Source organism: Triticum aestivum, chromosome 7D (genome assembly GCF_018294505.1).
Source record: "Triticum aestivum cultivar Chinese Spring chromosome 7D, IWGSC CS RefSeq v2.1, whole genome shotgun sequence".
Lineage (NCBI taxonomy): Eukaryota > Viridiplantae > Streptophyta > Magnoliopsida > Poales > Poaceae > Triticum > Triticum aestivum.
Window position 1 is genome coordinate 206841382 of NC_057814.1, and position 17480 is coordinate 206858861.

The 17480-nt window shown below is 43.3% G+C and overlaps 1 protein-coding gene across 2 annotated transcripts; it reads left to right on the plus strand.

Annotated features, from left to right (window-relative positions):
- Positions 1-3073: 3073 nt before the first annotated feature.
- LOC123164010 (peroxisome biogenesis protein 5) lies at positions 3074-15270 on the plus strand. 2 transcript variants are annotated; one of them, XM_044581422.1, is made up of 15 exons: positions 3075-3375; positions 4030-4155; positions 4229-4382; positions 4470-4663; positions 4873-5163; positions 5993-6112; positions 6911-7081; positions 7758-7927; positions 8178-8421; positions 11219-11303; positions 11693-11802; positions 12029-12253; positions 12957-13022; positions 14672-14766; positions 14864-15270. In XM_044581422.1, exons 1-15 carry the CDS (start codon positions 3256-3258, stop codon positions 14940-14942), a joined length of 2250 nt encoding a protein of 749 aa, XP_044437357.1. In that variant the 5' UTR covers positions 3075-3255; the 3' UTR covers positions 14943-15270. The 2 variants fall into 2 exon arrangements, with proteins under 2 accessions (XP_044437358.1, XP_044437357.1); XM_044581423.1 differs by lacking the exon at positions 6911-7081 and having other exon boundaries at positions 3074-3375.
- Positions 15271-17480: the final 2210 nt, after the last annotated feature.

Consider the following 17480-nt stretch of genomic DNA (forward strand, 5'->3'; position numbering starts at 1 on the left):
CATCGGATGAACCACGATGTCGGGGACTCAATCAATCCTGTATACAATTCCCTTTGTCTATCAGTATGTTACTTGCCCGAGATTCGATCGTCGGTATCCCGATACCTTGTTCAATCTCGTTACCGGCAAGTCTCTTTACTCGTTCCGTAACTCACATCATCCCGATCAACTCCTTGGTCACACTGTGCACATTATGATGATGTCCTACCGAGTGGGCCCAGAGATACCTCTCCGTTTACACGGAGTGACAAATCCCAGTCTCGATTCGTGCCAACCCACCAGACACTTTCGGAGATACCTGTAGTGCACCTTTATAGCCACCCAGTTACGTTGTGACGTTTGGTACACCCAAAGCATTCCTACGGTATCCGGGAGTTGCACAATCTCATGGTCTAAGGAACTGATACTTGACATTAGAAAAGCTCTGAGCAAACGAACTACACGATCTTGTGCTAGGCTTAGGATTGGGTCTCGTCCATCACATCATTCTCCTAATGATGTGATCCCGTTATCAACGACATCCAATGTCCATGGTCAGGAAACCGTAACCATCTATTGATCAACGAGCTAGTCAACTAGAGGCTTACTAGGGACATGGTGTTGTCTATGTATCCACACATGTATCTGAGTTTCCTATCAATACAATTCTAGCATGGATAATAAACGATTATCGTGAACAAGGAAATATAATAATAACCAATTTATTATTGCCTCTAGGGCATATTTCCAACAATATCTTGATCTCAACACATGAGTAGGTGGTTCTCTCTCAGAAAATGTATGGTGGAAGTGTAGACACGTTCTGATGGCTCTCTCACATATGGAGAAGGGGGTGGAGGGGTGTATATAGCCTCCACACAAAATCCAACCGTTACACACATTTGACTCATCTTGGTGGGACCGAATGGTTAAACTCGGTGGCACCGATCTGTTAAAAAATTATGAACGTTAGGAATCTCGATGGGACCGACTGGAACAACTCGGCGAGACCGATGTGCTAGGGCTTAGGGCAAACATCATCTCGGTGGCGCTGATTGCATCAACTCGGTGAGACCGAAGTGAAGCAATAAGGCAACACATAATCTGTCAAGCCAACTCAGTGAGACCGGTTGCATATTTCGGTGAGACTGAAATAGATGCAACAAGTCATAGAGCGTTGGCAAGGCCATCTCGGTGAGACCAAACTGCTAAGGTTTCTGGCTGTGGCTATGCCATATGAACTTGGTGGCTCCGGATAGAATGAATTGGTGGGGCCGAGTTGAGTTCAGGTTTTTGACTTATTTGGATGGAGAAAGTGGCTGAGGGTTTTGGAGCAATATCACTAAGCATTTGAGCAAGCAAGCCATTAAGCAACACCTCATCCCTTTTAGTAGTATTAGTTTTCCTATGGACTCAATGTGATCTTGGATCACTAAAATAAAGAAAAAGAGTCTTGAGCTTTTGCTAATATTTGTCCTTAGCATTTTGAGGGGTCCACATCTCTAGTCCATGCCATTTAGTGAACTTTCTGAAATATTTATCTTGAATAGATATTAGTTCAATGAGCTATATGTTGTTACAAATTACCAAAATCACCCGGGGATTAGTTGCACTTTTAGTTGCTACCGGTTGCGAACATGTTTGGTGGAAGCCATAAATCACACGGTGATTAGCACCAATTTTGGCAGAAGGTTGCTAAACTATTTTATTTTTCTTAAGTCAAGTCAATAGAAACGGACATTTGAGGTATAGGTTGGATGGCCGGCTTCCGTATCCGTGTGCGGACATCAGTCCGGACTAGTCCATGGACAAATATCGTGTCCATTTTAGGGGTTCGCGTTGGAGATGCCCTTCGAACTATATATTTTAGCATGATAGAAATAGTGAATTCCATTATGTTACCCCTAGTTTCATGTTTGTGAGATAAATTAACCCATTTTAGCAAAAAGTTTTCCACGTTTTTACCTAATCTAAGCAAAGTTGTGGCACAATTTACCCCATTCATTTTGTCGTTTCACATTGCCACGTGGTAGGCGGTTAGCCCCCCCTTTTATGATTTGCTCTTGCCATCCCGATCTCCTCCTTCCCCGCGGTGCCGGCGTCATCGGCTTATACATCTAGGTTATCCTTTTCCACCATGGCCCGCTGCTCCGTCGACAACCTCTCGCCCGCCCGGTTCGAGCCCTTTCGCGCCTACCTCTATCATCGATGGTTCAACCCATAGTTAAAAAACTCGATCGGTGATCGAACCTGTGATGCCGCCAGTTCAGATTTTTTCCAGTCGAACCGCCGGTTCACCGGTTCATTTACTGTTTTAAGCCATAAATTATGTTAAAAAAAGGTCAAATACAATAAAGTTCTATTATTTGACAGCTATAAGTTGGATGGGCGAGTTGGTACTGGGCCATATTGGTGATCTCAGCCTAGGTTCCTTGCGATCGAGGATTGAAGGCCAACGGAGACAATTATTTTTTCTCTTTCCCAGCGATGCTATTGTGTGCTCCCTGCTCAACCGGTTTTGTTTTTTTCTTCTGGGTTGAGTGAAAAAAAATGTCCGGTTCAACCGGTTTTGTTCGTCCATTTGCAGCACAGTCTGATTAGCTTATAAAACCGCTGAGGCCTTGGGTTCCTGTCTTTTCCGGTCCGACCGGTGGTCCGGTTTAGTTTTTTAAACTATGGATCAACCTCGCGTGGCGAAGGCGGTGAAGAAAATTTTTGGGCAAATAAATTCCTAAACACTTCGTTGAAAAGTGCACGAATTTTGCAAGAGCAAAATCGGGGGAATTCCAGCATTTTCACACTGCAATGCGAAAGAAAAATAGGAAGATCCTTTGGACTAAAAAAACAGGAAGACTTCAAGTCTTCAACCAACTTGAATTATTTTTTAAAGAGAAGAAAAAATTTCCTGTTTTCACACTGGAACGCGAAAAAAAACCCTTTGGACTATAGAAATAGGAAAGACTTCAAGTCTTCAACCAACCTGAAATTTCGAATTTTTTGAAAGGAAAGAAAAAACCGTTCCCTGTGTTTTCTCGTGTGTGAACGAAAAAAAAAAGTTCCCAACCACCCATACGCACACAGAAAAAAAATCTCCCACGTGTCCTGGCCTTATCGGGTCCACAACAGCCTACTCCTCCCCAGGCCCGCCGAGCCACCGCGCCGCAGCACGACTCCTCCCTCCCCCTCCCCATCTCCTCGGGCTGAACGCCCCTCGCCGCCGGCGATCGGAGCAGCGCCCGCGCATCCTTCAGGCGCCGGCGGCGTCCTTCGGCGGACATGGGGACGCGCCACCTCATCACCGGCAATACCAGCTGTCCCACGGACGAGGCGTCCTCATCCAACAACCCCCTCGCTGCCTTCGCCAACAAAGTCTTCGGTCAGTCCCACAAAGCGGAGGTAAAACCTAGCCCCGTCGTTTTGTCCTCTCGGCTTACTCTCTGTTGCTGCGGTGATGGTTGGACCTGGATGAATTGGCGTTCTTTAGGTTCTTTGTGCCCATATGCTACTTCCGTTGTGCGAAGCTAATGGTTCATCTGTGCCCGTATCCCATGCGCCAGTCTAGGTCTAGATGCGCTGAATATGGTTCATTCGTGGTTTGGTCTGCCGCATGTCTCTGATTGCTTGGTGTATTGGTTTAGACTGACTTGACGGGCCAAGGCTATTACTGGTTCAAGGTTCTGTATCTGTTCCCTTTTACCTTATTACTCTTAAACCATGTTCCTAAAGGACGTTCTTCCTGAAGTGCTATGCGAGATACTCGAGTCAGTGTTTTGTAAATTTTAGGCCACCAATTAGTTCGCCGATTGAAGTATTCTGTGAATTATTTTATCTGAAGATGTCTGATTGACCTACTTACTTTGAAATTACTACTAGTCATGAGGTATATGTGAAGACATATTTTTTTGTCTCCTACCAGTTTCCATATTCTATTAGAATATGTGTTGTGTGGATTAAATTGGAAATGTGGAGTGGTTAACAACTTAACATCGAAATTGACAAATTGTAGCCGAACTCCAAGAAAACATTGGTTATAACGTTTTCTTTGTGCAGTCACTAAAGGGACTTCCTGGAGTCTCAGTTAATGTTCCAACTACGTCTGATTATAGCACTACTCCACTGTCTACTGTCCCTGGCTCTGAGAATGAGTTCAAGCAAGATCAACGACCATTTGCACGGGTAATGGTGATTCTCCAAAACTGTCTTTTTGTGTCCCGTTTGGCCACTCCTAACTGTTGTTGAGCACTTGCAGGGTGCCGACTTCATGCGTGGGAGTCCTGCTAATGATTGGGTTGAATCTTTTCGCCCTCCGGGGCATTCTGCATTTGGAGGGCCAGGAGCAAACTTTGCAGAGTTTGAGCAAATTTATAACAATGCAGGCCCTACCTTGGGACCGGCCTTGGATGGTAGATTTCTGTGTCTTAGAATTTCTGTGTACTGTGAATGCTTGTCTATTAACCTCACATTGCAATGACTCCTAACTTCTGTTCCAGGTCCGCCACAAAGGGTCTTATCTGGTGTTCTGCATTCTTTTCTTTCAAGTGGCCGAGCTGGTGTGCCATTTCAACCTGTCCCAGTACCAGCTCTTGGTTTGTCCGAAGCCGACAAACAATGTATACGTGATCGCAGCTGCATAATGGCACGCCATATTTTGGCCGATCAACCTGAAGAATATATACAAGCACAGGTTAACTTTTCTTACATTTGTGACTGGAATTGCCATTGACCATACAACTTTGCTCACAACACTTATTTCTGTCCTTTCTCCATTAGCTTAGCTCAGTAGTTTCCTGTTGACTTGCTTGACGTTCTAAGTTCCATGTGCTGCCTATGTTTCGTTGATGAATGTTTACTAGAAGAACATTCATGAATGTAACACTTTTATCCGTATATCAGGTGAATACACTGCTGCATTCTCTTGATATTGACAATAGTCATCGAATGAAAAATCCCCTGCATGGGCCGTACCCAGAGATGGAGGAGTACTGGAATCAGTCCCAAAGTGCTTTGAGATCTGGCCCAATGCACAATGCTGCAAATAATTGGATTAGTGAGTCCGGCAAGCAAAACAATAACCCTGAGGGTTGGATCACTGAGTTTGGCAAGCAGAATAATAACCCTGAGGGTTGGGCGCACTCTTTTGAGCAGCAATATGGTCCCAATGGATGGGCCTCTGAGTTTGAACAGGTCAGAGCCTTCTAAATGCCTGTTTGACATTTTCACAACCATCAATTGCGAAGCATGTTTTTTCATTGTTTATACTTACCATATGAGCAGACAACGCATCCTAGAGCCAAGTTCAGCCATGCTGAAGATACTGTTTAGCTTCTAGGCCAGTATAACTATGTTGCAATTGGTACCGTTTTATCTGGATAATCTGATTGCCCAATAAATGATGATATCTGGCTATCTGTGTATCCAAATGCAATTCTGGATTTATTTGTATCTGCACCATGCGCTGCAATATTCTTGAGTTTGTTCTGTTTCTACTGGAATTTTCTCGTAAACATTAGAAAATTATGTTTTCCATTTTCGTGAGTAAATACCTAATATCCAACAGGAAACACAATCCAATAAGAAAGTTTGTTTGAGAAGGATATGTGTGTTTGGTTTGGTATGCCATTACCCAGTTGTAATCTGATAGTTTCCCTACCCTATCCATTGAGCGAGATATTATGGTATCTATGAGTAATTGTATGCTGTATTTAGAAATATAGTTTAAGATATTCTTTGTATATGTATGTGTGTGTATTTTAGACAGTCTTATGTAAACATAGAATTCTTACTTTTACTAAATGTAGTTATTCTAGAACATGAGGTGATAAAGGATCACATCCTTTCAATATATCTCTTAAATATTAACTAGTTTTAGTTGGCTTATAAAGTAAAAAAAATAAAGCCTTGTAATTTGTATGGAAATCTGCATACTCGTCATAATTTAGTTTCCTTCTGCACGAGCATGTTCATTTGTGGGATACATGGCTTAAATTATGCTATGTACTTTATGTTATCTCAGCATCAGTCTCAGATGGCCATGGGTCAGATGGGAGGAGCGAACATGGCAAATCTCGCAGCTATGCAGCAATCCCGTATGCTTGCAGAAACATTATCAAGTAACAATGACCCAAAGTTCCAGGTATTTATGATGGCCTGGTTGTACATGTAACTCTATTTTGCTTGCACCCACTACAGTGGAAATTTGCTTGAACAACAATTCATCATAATTTATTTTTCTTCATAAGGAAATATCCTACTCATGTTATCTCTGCGATTGATGTGATTGCATTTGCATCTTGATATGTTAGGCTAAACCTTAATGTTCTAGATTAGGTCCAACAGGCCTAAAGTATCTCAATGAATCCTCCAAAAGTCAGATCAAACCTCCTAAATAGGATCTTGCTTTCCAAACTGATAGAGAAGAACCTCTATTGGATAGGCAGAAATGAACTAACATATTGTGAATGAGTGTTGTATTGTTTCTTCTTATTGGCGTACGACACACTATTGATAAATCGTGTTATACCACACACGTGTCCAATGTTTCTGTTTATGTCAAAAACACTATTTTTCAGTGGCAATTGGGGTGATATGAAATCCTATTTATTTAGTATATATGTTCTGCCAGATATTCTACGGATACCGCCTATTACATTTCATGGTTCAAACACAAATTTTGTGGATGTTGGATCATGACGACTCTTTCTTAAGCCTGTATCTTTCACCAGTAATAATATTGTTTATTTACATTAAGTTAATCAACTGTATTGCTTGCAACCTTATATTATACTCCGTAAAGAAATATAAGAGCGTTTAGATCACTAAATGATCTAAACGCTCTTTTATTTCTTTACGGAGGGAGTACTATATATAGGATCATCATTATGATCGTCCTGTCTTAAGCACCTGATGACACTTTCTTTTTCCTTTTTGGAAGAATTCTAAATTCTTCCAGTTTGTTTCAAAGATGAGCCGTGGTGAACTTATTATAGAAGATAACCAAGTAAAACAAGGTTCAGCATCCCAATCCAATGGCTGGGCTGATGAATTTCAAACACAGCATAATGCTAATGCAAATTCTTGGGCAGATCAGTTTGTGCATGAAGAGGTAATACCAGAGAGCTGGATGCATTTAAATGATTGTATGGTGTGCTAAACGGGGTTTAGTTTTCACCTGAGAGCTGGACGTGTGTAAATTAATGCATTCCATGGTCAAACGGGGTTCTAGTTTTTCCAGGCAATGTAAAAAAAGGAACAGTGGTGTAATAATGGTATCATCATTTAGCAACACTAGATGATGCCCCCCAAGCGTTGCTACAGGAATCTTGTTAGATTATGCATAAATAGTTGCTTAAAAAACATATAAAACTAATGGAAAGAAAATGTAAGCTTAAAAAGGTGAAAAACATGAAGCATATAAAAAGAGAATAAAAAATGAATTCCAGTTAACAGAATATCATTTCTAACAAAAAATGTGAAGGATGAAATACGTCGGTATGCTGCAATCGCCGAAAACATATACTGTCAATATAAAATCCAATGAAAAATAACTTATAACTAACATGCACAAATTGATGATGTGGCAGCCCTGCATGCATAGAGTAATGCGAAAAACATGTAATTTATGACTTGCATGGCAGGACTTGCTCATGTGGCATGCTTGCATGTGTAGGAAAAATAGGTAGTGGGTTGAGCTATTTAGGAATAGTACATTGATGTCCCTTCTTTCACACGTACATCTGCTGGGCACTGATAATTTTGCCTCACTAATACTTGTTCTACAGCTTTCACAAGGGGCCGATAATTGGGTTAGTGAGTTCTCTAGTGAACAGAATCAGAGTGGGCTCAAAGAGAAGTGGGTCGATGAGTTCTCCAAATTGAATATGGATGATTGGGCAGAGGAGTTCAGTGGAGGAGCTTTTGGTGAGAGCTCTGCTGATCCATGGGCAGATGAGTAAGTACAAGTCTCTTGTTTCTGTGTCTTTGCTAATAGTATTAAGGTTGAGCCAACCTCTGTTGCTTCTTTCTTGATATGTTATCTGACCAATTTCTGTGTCAGATTACTAAAAGAACCTAGAGCTTGGTTAATATTCATTGAGAAGTCATTTGTTTTTACCATTGGTTGGTTATGTTCTGTTTTACAGAAGCCCCTTACGCATAGCAATTGCAGCTTACCATTAACTATCATTGTACATTGTTTGTAGGTTTCAGAACCAACTGTCAGCTTCCAAAAGTTCTGGCGCTTCTCGAGGGGTTTATGTTTTTTCTGAGATGAACCCATATGTTGGTCATCCTAATCCAATGCAGGAAGGGCAGGAGCTCTTTCGGAAGGGCCTCTTAAGTGAAGCTGCTCTTGCTCTGGAGGCTGAAGTTTTAAAGAACCCTGATAATGCTGAAGGTTGGAGGTTGCTTGGAGTAACACATGCTGAAAATGATGATGACCAGCAGGTAATTGTGCCCCTCTCGTTAATTTTAGATGCTGTGATGTTCTGATGTTCATATGGCGAGTCAGGGATGAAAAATGGAGCGGAAACAGCCAGAATTGAGTGATGTCACATTTGTTTTCATATTTTTTTAGTGGGAGCAGAAACAAATACAGATACCCTGGGCAGGAGGTATGGAGCGTATACGGCACATTCGCTGGAGCAAAAAGAACCCTTGAACTATCCAGGCGTGGCGCGTAGGCATCTGAGAGGTTTACCGGCGTAGAAGGGTGGAAAGTGGCGGTGAAAAATTTGAAATATCCGATATCCATATTCGAGAAAACCCCCTATATTGCAAGTCAATATTGGCATCCGAACTAAAATGAAAATGGATATGGAAAATATCTGGATTCTTTTTACAAATACAAATGTTGTATGGGATTTTGAAACAAATGTGGATATGGAACTGGATATATCCGTATCTGAAAAAAAACATGTTAGCCAATTTAAGCAATTCTAGCCCTATATGCTAAGTACTCCCTCCGTTTCTTTTTAGTCTGCATATAAAATTTGTCTAAATTCAAACTTTGTAAAGTTTGACCAACTATATAAGAAAAAATATCAATATTCACAATATGAAATCAATATCATTAGATGCATCATGAAATTAACTTTCATACTATAGAACTTTTGTATTGTAAATGTTGATATTTTTAAGATAAATTTGGTCAAACTTTACGTAGTTTGACTTCAAACAAATTTTATACGCAGAGTAAAAAGAAACGGAGGGATTATCCAACATAAGAGCATCTCCAATACGTGCCCTAAAATAGTGCAGGATCACTTTTTACATCACGAGGGGCCAAAAACGCTGATCCAATAGGTGCCATATATATGCAAAAAGTTTTACTCCAAATATACAAGACCTACACCAAGTGTTGCAAATTTTGCAACACCAGGAGGGCCACTCGGGACCACACAATCTTGGTGTTGTAAAAAAGCACTGGGAAGGAGGTTTTTGGTGTTGTAAAAAGCACTTTTAGGTGTTGCAAATTTTTCTCCAACCATAATTTGGTGCCTTATTATAGGGCACCTATTGGAGATACTCGCCTAAAAAGTCGTCGAATCTTACTTACTTTTTGTATGATCCAACTTAGAAACTATTATGCATTATAGTAGTATGTATTAGGTTTCACGCACCAACCAGTTGCTCCAAAAATCCAAACTGATGGAGAAGGTTGGGCATTCCACATATACCAATACCCCCACTCGTGTGCAGTCTTTATCAGTCTTGCTGCGTGCCTCAAACGTGGAAGGGAGCGAGCAGCAATTGTAGAAAACAATCACACTAGCCAGGACTCGAACTCGAGACCTCTGTCTCTGATAGCATACCATGCTTCATGCACCAACCAGTTTCTCCAAAAGTCGAACTGATGGAGAAGGTTGGGCATTCCCCATATACTTCAACAGTGTTTCTCCGTCTACTGGTCTGTCATTGATTTATTGTATGGTGCGAGTCGATTATCTTAGGTCATATAATTGTTGACTTATTTCTTTTACCTAACATATGTCACTAAATTATAAGATATTTGTATCGGTTCTGAATTGAGAAAACATCCGGTCCATATCCATATTCGAGTAACATCCGCTCCGTACTCATATTCAGCATTCATATTTGTTTTTGAAATATGAAAACGGAAGTGGGAAGGGTACTATCCAATCCGTTTCCACCCCTATTGGCATAAGGCATCGACGTCAACCGAGGAGGGCAGTGGCCCTGCGACAGATGATGGTGGTGGAGGCGCTCTGGTTGCATGGCACCGCAGCAAAGATGGATGGGTGGCAGCGTGTGGGCTCGGGATGATTGGATGGCGCCATGGCGGCGTGCTCGCCTGCTCTGTCCTTTGTCAATTAGGGACAGGGGATTAGGTTAAGGTTGTATTTGCATTCCGGTTGGCCCACACATTGCATGTGTGCTGTTCACTGTTGCCCGCTGGATTATTGGGCCACACACAGCCATGCTAATAACGGAAATTTCCGTATTTATGGAAACAGATATTTCGTTTTCGTGGCTGTTCTGCCGAAAAATGTTGTACCGTTTTTGTTTCCCTTTCTGCCTAAGAAATTCTGTCGTGCAAGATTTCCATTTTCACTTTTTTTTTCCGTTTCCGTTTTTCTGTGGACCAGACACAAAGATTCCGCTCCGTTTTCATCCCTATACCAAGTATTATAATACTCCCTCCAGAATGGTTCACATCATTAGTCACGAGAATTAGCATATTGCTTTGGCCTTTCAGACTAGATAAAACAATATTCCTTGAAAATGATCTAAACTCGGTCATGAACAAACATGATGCATCCAATACATCCATACTGGTCTACCATAGTGACAATAATCCGTTCAACATATGCCAAACATGTACTCCCTGTCGGTCATGAACAAACATGATGCATCCAATACATCCATACTGTACTCCCTGTTAGAGGGAGTACATGTTTGGCATATGTTCAACAGATTATTGTCACTATGGTAGTCCAGTATGGATGTATTGAATGCATCATGTTTGTTCATGACCGAGTTTAGATCATCTTCAAGGAATATTGTTTTATATAGTCTGAAAGGCCAAAGCAATATGCTAATTCTCGTGACTAATGATGTGAACCATTCTCTAATGTAGTTTACCTCACAAGAATTAGATATTCATATATACAAAACAAATAAAAAATGTTAGTTCTAAGAATCTTGGGATCTATGGGATGGGCTCCATGCTTCTTCTTTGCTAAAAGAGTCTGCTATTATTAACTTATTTCCTTGCTTTCAGGCCATAGCTGCAATGCTGCGTGCCCAGGAGGCCAATCCTACCAACTTGGAAGTTCTTCTTGCTCTTGGTGTCAGTCACACAAACGGTGAGTGTTATTTATGTGAGCATTTCAGTGACCTGCTTAATCTGCTGGAGTTGCTCTTATAAGAAATGAAGTGGTAGAAGGTAGGATTGGAAATTAACAGGTATCTGCATTGTGCAAGCTAGTTTCAATTGTAAAAACTAAGCCATCCTCCAGGTTTTTCAATTTTCATTTACAGTTGGAAAAACTTCCCAATGCTCCAAGCCTCCTCCTCCCCAGTGTGTAATAAACCAATAATGCTGCAATAGTTGTGCTCATAACATGTTCTAATATATTTTGAAATTCTGTTAAAGTAGGAAATTTGTCGAAATAGGCCGACTTTCGGTTTTTATACTTCAATATTTGTGTATACCATCATGAGAGGATCTATTTATCTTATATGATTACTGCAGAGTTGGAACAGGGAGAAGCATTAAGATATCTTTCGAGATGGCTTCAGAATCATCCAAAGTATGGAGCTCTCGCCGCTCCCCACCAAACTGATTCACCATATGGTCCAGATGTAAGTGAGGGATATGTAATTCGTAATGATGGTGTATCAAACGAACAATTTTAACTTGTTAAACCTTTCCATCTCCAGCTTCCAAATGGTATTCTGTATAACTGTCTCAGTTTATTGTACCTTTCTGTGAGATATTATTAACTGTAATCATGTGTCTGTACTATCTGTTTTCTGATCTTACTAGAAGTTATTAGTTTAGGATACTAAACAACCTACCTCTCACCAGGTTGTTAGATTGTTTAATGAAGCTGCTCAGATGTCGCCTGAGGATGCTGATGTCCACATAGTTCTGGGTGTCTTGTACAACTTATCAAGAGAATATGATAAAGCTATAGCTTCATTTAAGACGGCACTACAGCTGAAACCACAAGACTATTCTCTCTGGAACAAGCTCGGTGCGACCCAAGCAAACAGCATCCAGAGTGCTGATGCCGTACTGGCATACCAGCAGGTAATTATTTTTTGGAACGTGCTTGAACTTCCAACTTTGGTGAAAGCTTCGTTCTGTTTTTAAGTGTATTTATATGCTTGGTTCAAGAAGTATAGCGCTTTGTCTTTATCACAGACTCTGGCTATTCCTTTTTAAGGAATGCTCTGGCAGTTGTATTTCCAGTGCAAACTGCAAAAGCTAGCAGTATGATTATTGTCTGACAAATATAGTTTAAAAATAAAGCGTTTCTATGCATGTTGAAGCTAAAAAAACTGAAATGATCAACTAATGGACTGATTGGCGTATGGAAAGTAATGTCGCATATCACAAACATTGGGATTGGGGCAGCTAAATCCCTCTCTGCGGAATGTGGATAAGTTTCTGTGTGATTGACACCAAGATTGTGTTTGCTGCTGCGTGTACATCCCAAGTGCTTCTTGCATCACAGTATATCAGATGAGATATAATCAAATTATTTGTGGTGCAGTGTAATCCCATTGATTTGGTGTCCAATCCTACAAATACATGTTTATTTGCATCCTTCACTTATTTTTTTAGTATAAACTATAAAGTGGATGACTGATGAAAACCATCTTAGTGTGCATTTCAGAAAATACGGGTATACTAAAGAGTACCCCAGGTCTTTGGCTTATTACTTTGGATGTTGATTGTGGTATGCTAAAAAGTGCTTGGAAGTAACCCCAAATGTTGCTTGTTATTTCAGGCTCTAGATTTGAAGCCCAACTACGTCCGTGCGTGGGCTAATATGGGAATTAGCTATGCCAACCAGGTAATTCTTGTATGGCACAATGATCACTCAATCATGTTGTTGACTGGTATAATTGCATTTTTCGCAAATACCCTGTGATGCGAGATAAGAAACCTTATATTGAGTTAACATTACTCCACTGGCCCACTAACATGCTTGTCATCATTACATAAGTGAGTTTATGTTCTTTCACTTTTATTATTGAAATGGTTGTCTTGTTATCATGCTCTCTCAATACTATAAAAAATGTGGGCACTTTTTGTACAATGAATGTCACCTAGTGAATAATGTGATTAAGCGCAGACGGTTATAATGTGAACTACTCATTTACTGGCCTTGTCGTGCGGGGATGGGGGATACGGTCTTTGACGGAACCTGATGTAGAGCCACGACCGGGAACCATGGTGGTTCGCGGCCTCGGGCGGTGCACCTCCGTTCCTTGTTGGCATGGTGCTTGACAGGATGTGGTGGTTGTGCTAGGATGTGGTGGTTGTGCTGTGTCCGGTGGCTCTGCTCTCGGTCGTCAATGGATCCGGCAGCTGGCGCTGGTGATTGGCCATTGGTGGTCTTTGCGAGGTGCGGTTGGCTGCGGCGGCGATGGCGACGACCTTTTCGTCGGCGGGTTGGTTCGTTGGTGGTGGTGGTGGTGGTGGTGCTTGGTGGACTTGCCGATGCGGATGCGGGTTGGGTGTGTTAGCTTGGGTGAAGACCCTATCTCGGCCTTGGGCATGTAACCGGCGATGGCGGCGGCTGCGGGCGTCGTAGACCTTCTTGAAGGCATCGCTGCTGTGCTGCCACACCCCTGCCGCATGGATCCGGCTTCGGGGAAAACCCTAGATCCTGTGTGATCGGACGTTGTCGACGCCTTGGCTTCGTTTCCCCTCTCGAGGGCTTCGTCTTTGGAGCCGAGCATCGGCAAGTGGGACCAGTGGAAGGCGTCGGTGCCGGCGTCGAGGCTTCTATGGCAATGATAGCGGAGGCGTACGAAGTCAGAGGCATGGCAATGGTTGAGGTAGTCGGCTCCTCTCCGCCGTGTTCGTGGGATTACCTCGGGTTGCCTTGTTGCGGTGAAGTCGGAGCTGGTGGCGGGGCCGTGTGGCGACAATGACAGGCAGCAGATGGTCTGTTCGGTGGTCTTTCAGGGCCCAACCTTGCATTGTTCTCCTTCGGAGCTCTCTATCAGAGTCGGAGCTGTGCTGCCGTTGATGCAGGTGGCTGAGTTTGGCATAGGTCTTTTTGTGTAACACATGGCCTCTATGGTGAGGGTTCGGTTGATGTTCATCTTCGGCGAAGTCGGAGTTGCTTGCTCGGAGATTAGGAAGGGCAATGACGCCTGTTGGGGAGAAGTGATGACGATGATGCCAGAGTGTATCTTGACGAGGCCCTCTTTGTTGAGGCGTGTGTGGGGTAGCATGTCCGCTCGGCGGTTTGTGATGATTTTAGCCCGGTTTTCCATTAATTAACTGGGCAACTCTCTTGTGCTTATTTAATGGATGAGGCAAATCTTTTGCCTCCGTTTCGAAAAAAAAACTTACTAATGATGAACACTGAAATCTATCTTTATCCAATGGTGTAACAACTCAGCACATGAATTCATTATGATAATAGATAACAGTTTTTCACATATAACCCCTGTTGCATGGTTGATTTCTAAGCTGCTCTCTATGCAGGGTCTGTACGAGGATTCCATTCGGTACTATGTAAGGGCGGTTTCCATGAATCCAAAAGCAGACAATGCCTGGCAGTACTTGAGAATTTCACTTGGGTATGTCCAATTCGCTTCCTTTTATCTACATGTGAACATGAACAAAATTTTTAATGATGATTTTACCTTACTAACACCTTCTCCCCTTTGCAACCAGTAACGCTTCACGCAGTGATATGATTGCTGCATGTGATTCCCGCAACCTTGATGTCCTTCAGAAAGAGTTTCCCCTCTGAGTCCAAACATTCTAGACATTAGGAGGTCTCCACCATGAAAGGGTAGAAGGAAACTAGCAAAATGGGATGGTTTCCATGGCTGCATATTCTGGAATGGGAAGGAGAAACAAAAACAAATTGGCGTCATTGTGTTACTGTATTTTTCTGTTTACTGTAAGCTAATTGATCTTCTGTTTGCCGAGATGTGGAATGTATAGAAGGCCAGATTACCAGCCAATTTGTAGATGTAAAATCCCATGGCAGAAACAATGGTTGCAACGTGGGGATAGAACATGTAATTCCGTATACAGGAGGTACAAATGAATAAAGAGGCGGTCGTTGAATGGAACATGTTCTTCAGTTCTTGTGATGCACAATAAGATAATGGTTATTGCAGTTTCCGTGTACTTCAGGGAGGTCCACACCGTCTGTATATGATTTTTTTTCAGAGCACTGCTATGGAGACGGCACCCTGCAGATGATTTTTGGACGGCAAGCCTACCAAGCCGTCCATGCATGGCACCAAACGGCTGCCCACCGCAGGATGAGGCATCGTGCAATGGTCGTGCATATCAATAGTTTCGTGCTAGTTATGTACTCCTGAGCATAAGCGTACGTGCACCCAGGAGCTCCATACTTTTTAGTATCTCTTCTTGCTTTATTGATCGCTATATTTTTTAGGCCCTGTTCGGTAATGGTCCGCTCCAGAAATCTGCGGAGCGGGTAAATGACAACTCCACCATTTTAATCTACAACTCCGTCAACTCCGCTCCGGGAGCTGTGGAGTGGAGCGATGCCGAACAGCCCCTTAGTATCTCTTCTTGCTTTATTGATCGCTTAGAGGTTAGAGCATCTTCAGCAGGTGATGCTAAATAGAGCAACTTGATGTAAAAACAGTTTTATGCATCACTGTGGCCAAATAACCAAGCTCCAACAGGTGATGCAAATGTATATTTTTATGGTCCCATTTTAGGTCGGACCAAAAAAACACACCCTAGATGCAAATTTATATCATGTGCGGCCGTGCCTAAACGCAAAAAATGACCCCGCGCGTGGCCAACCGCAGCAGGAAACTTTGGGTGTGTTTGGCTACCTGCATCTTTTTTTGGAGGTTGCATGAAAAAACGGACCAGGCCGGGTAGAGCATGGTTGAGGAGATACAGTCCAAAATACGACGCCTGCATATAGGTTGCCTGCATCATGGAAGCATTTTCTACCCGGTGTTTGGTTGCATACATGCATCATGATTAGGAGTTAACAACTACACTGAATAGAGAGGTTAAAGTAAAATGTTCTCTGGTGGCTCCTCCTCCACCGGCTCACTGCCAGCGCGAGGGGCTGTCACGCACGTCCATGGCGCCCCTGCGTGCTCACCACCATAGCCATCCTCGCCGCCCTCCTTTTCTTTGTCCTCCTGCCACTCCTGGCCATGCTGCCCGGAGCCACTGCGCCGACGGGGTTCGCGTCCTTGCAGTCCGACAGTGGCGGGGCGTTCACCTGCTTTCCTAGGCGACCCCATGCCGAGAGATTGCATGGCGTGCCTCGCCGCGGCTGCCAAGAAGCTCACGAGCTGCGGCGCGAGCAAGCGCGTCAGCGTCTGGAGGAGCGAGGGTTGCTCGTCTATGATTAGTGAAACAGAAAACACACACAACGAAAGTCGTGTCAAACAGTGAGGTGGAACTACTCCTCAAAGGAAACTTCAAACGGTCGACTGTGTGTCACAAATTTATCCAAAAAAGCTTCAAATATGAACACGAAATTCAACATATAGAGTGAACGAAACTACGACCCGTCCGGCAACATGAAATTCAACATATTTTTTGTATACAGCTTATGACGAATCGTAGCATGGTTGTGTAGAAGGGATGAAGGAGATTAAAGAGGTGCTTAGAAGAAAATACCTACAAACCAGGTACATACATGTCTCGCCAGAGCCATCCACATGGGCTCGAGAGCATCGCTTGGGCCTGGCTCGCTGGAAATGAACAACTTAAGCATTTCCAGCTATACAGGCCCAGAGGTGCTTTAAGAACCGTGCTATACAGGCGCAACAATGTTTGCCCAACACCAAAAAGATGCTACATACAACGGATCTGATTGAGCTTGTGTGAGCAACCAACACACCCTTTAGAGCATCTCCAGCCGTTCGGCCCCCAGGGCGCCGAAAAAAGAGCGGCCTGGGGGCGAACGGGCGCTAGATTGGCCCCTGGGGGCGACCTAGCTCCCAGCCACGCCCCCAGGCGCCGCGACAATTCAAACGTAGTCATTCCCGCTCACAAAATAGACGCCACAAATCCGGCGATCAAGCGGCCACAGTTCGGCGATCGAATGAAAAGTTCGGCGTACAAAAAAGAAAGGACGCGCGTGCAGCACATCAGACGGCGAGGTCGGCCTCCGGCATCAGCAGAGTCGGCGTGCGCGGGCTTGGCGGGGTCGGAGCTTCTTCTATGTTGGGCGGCGTCGGCGTGGCTTCTGTGCTGCGGGGAGTCGTGGAGGCATCATCGCTCGGGCTTGGCGGCGGCGTCGGCGTGGGCGTGGGAGTTGGCGGCGCCGTCGACG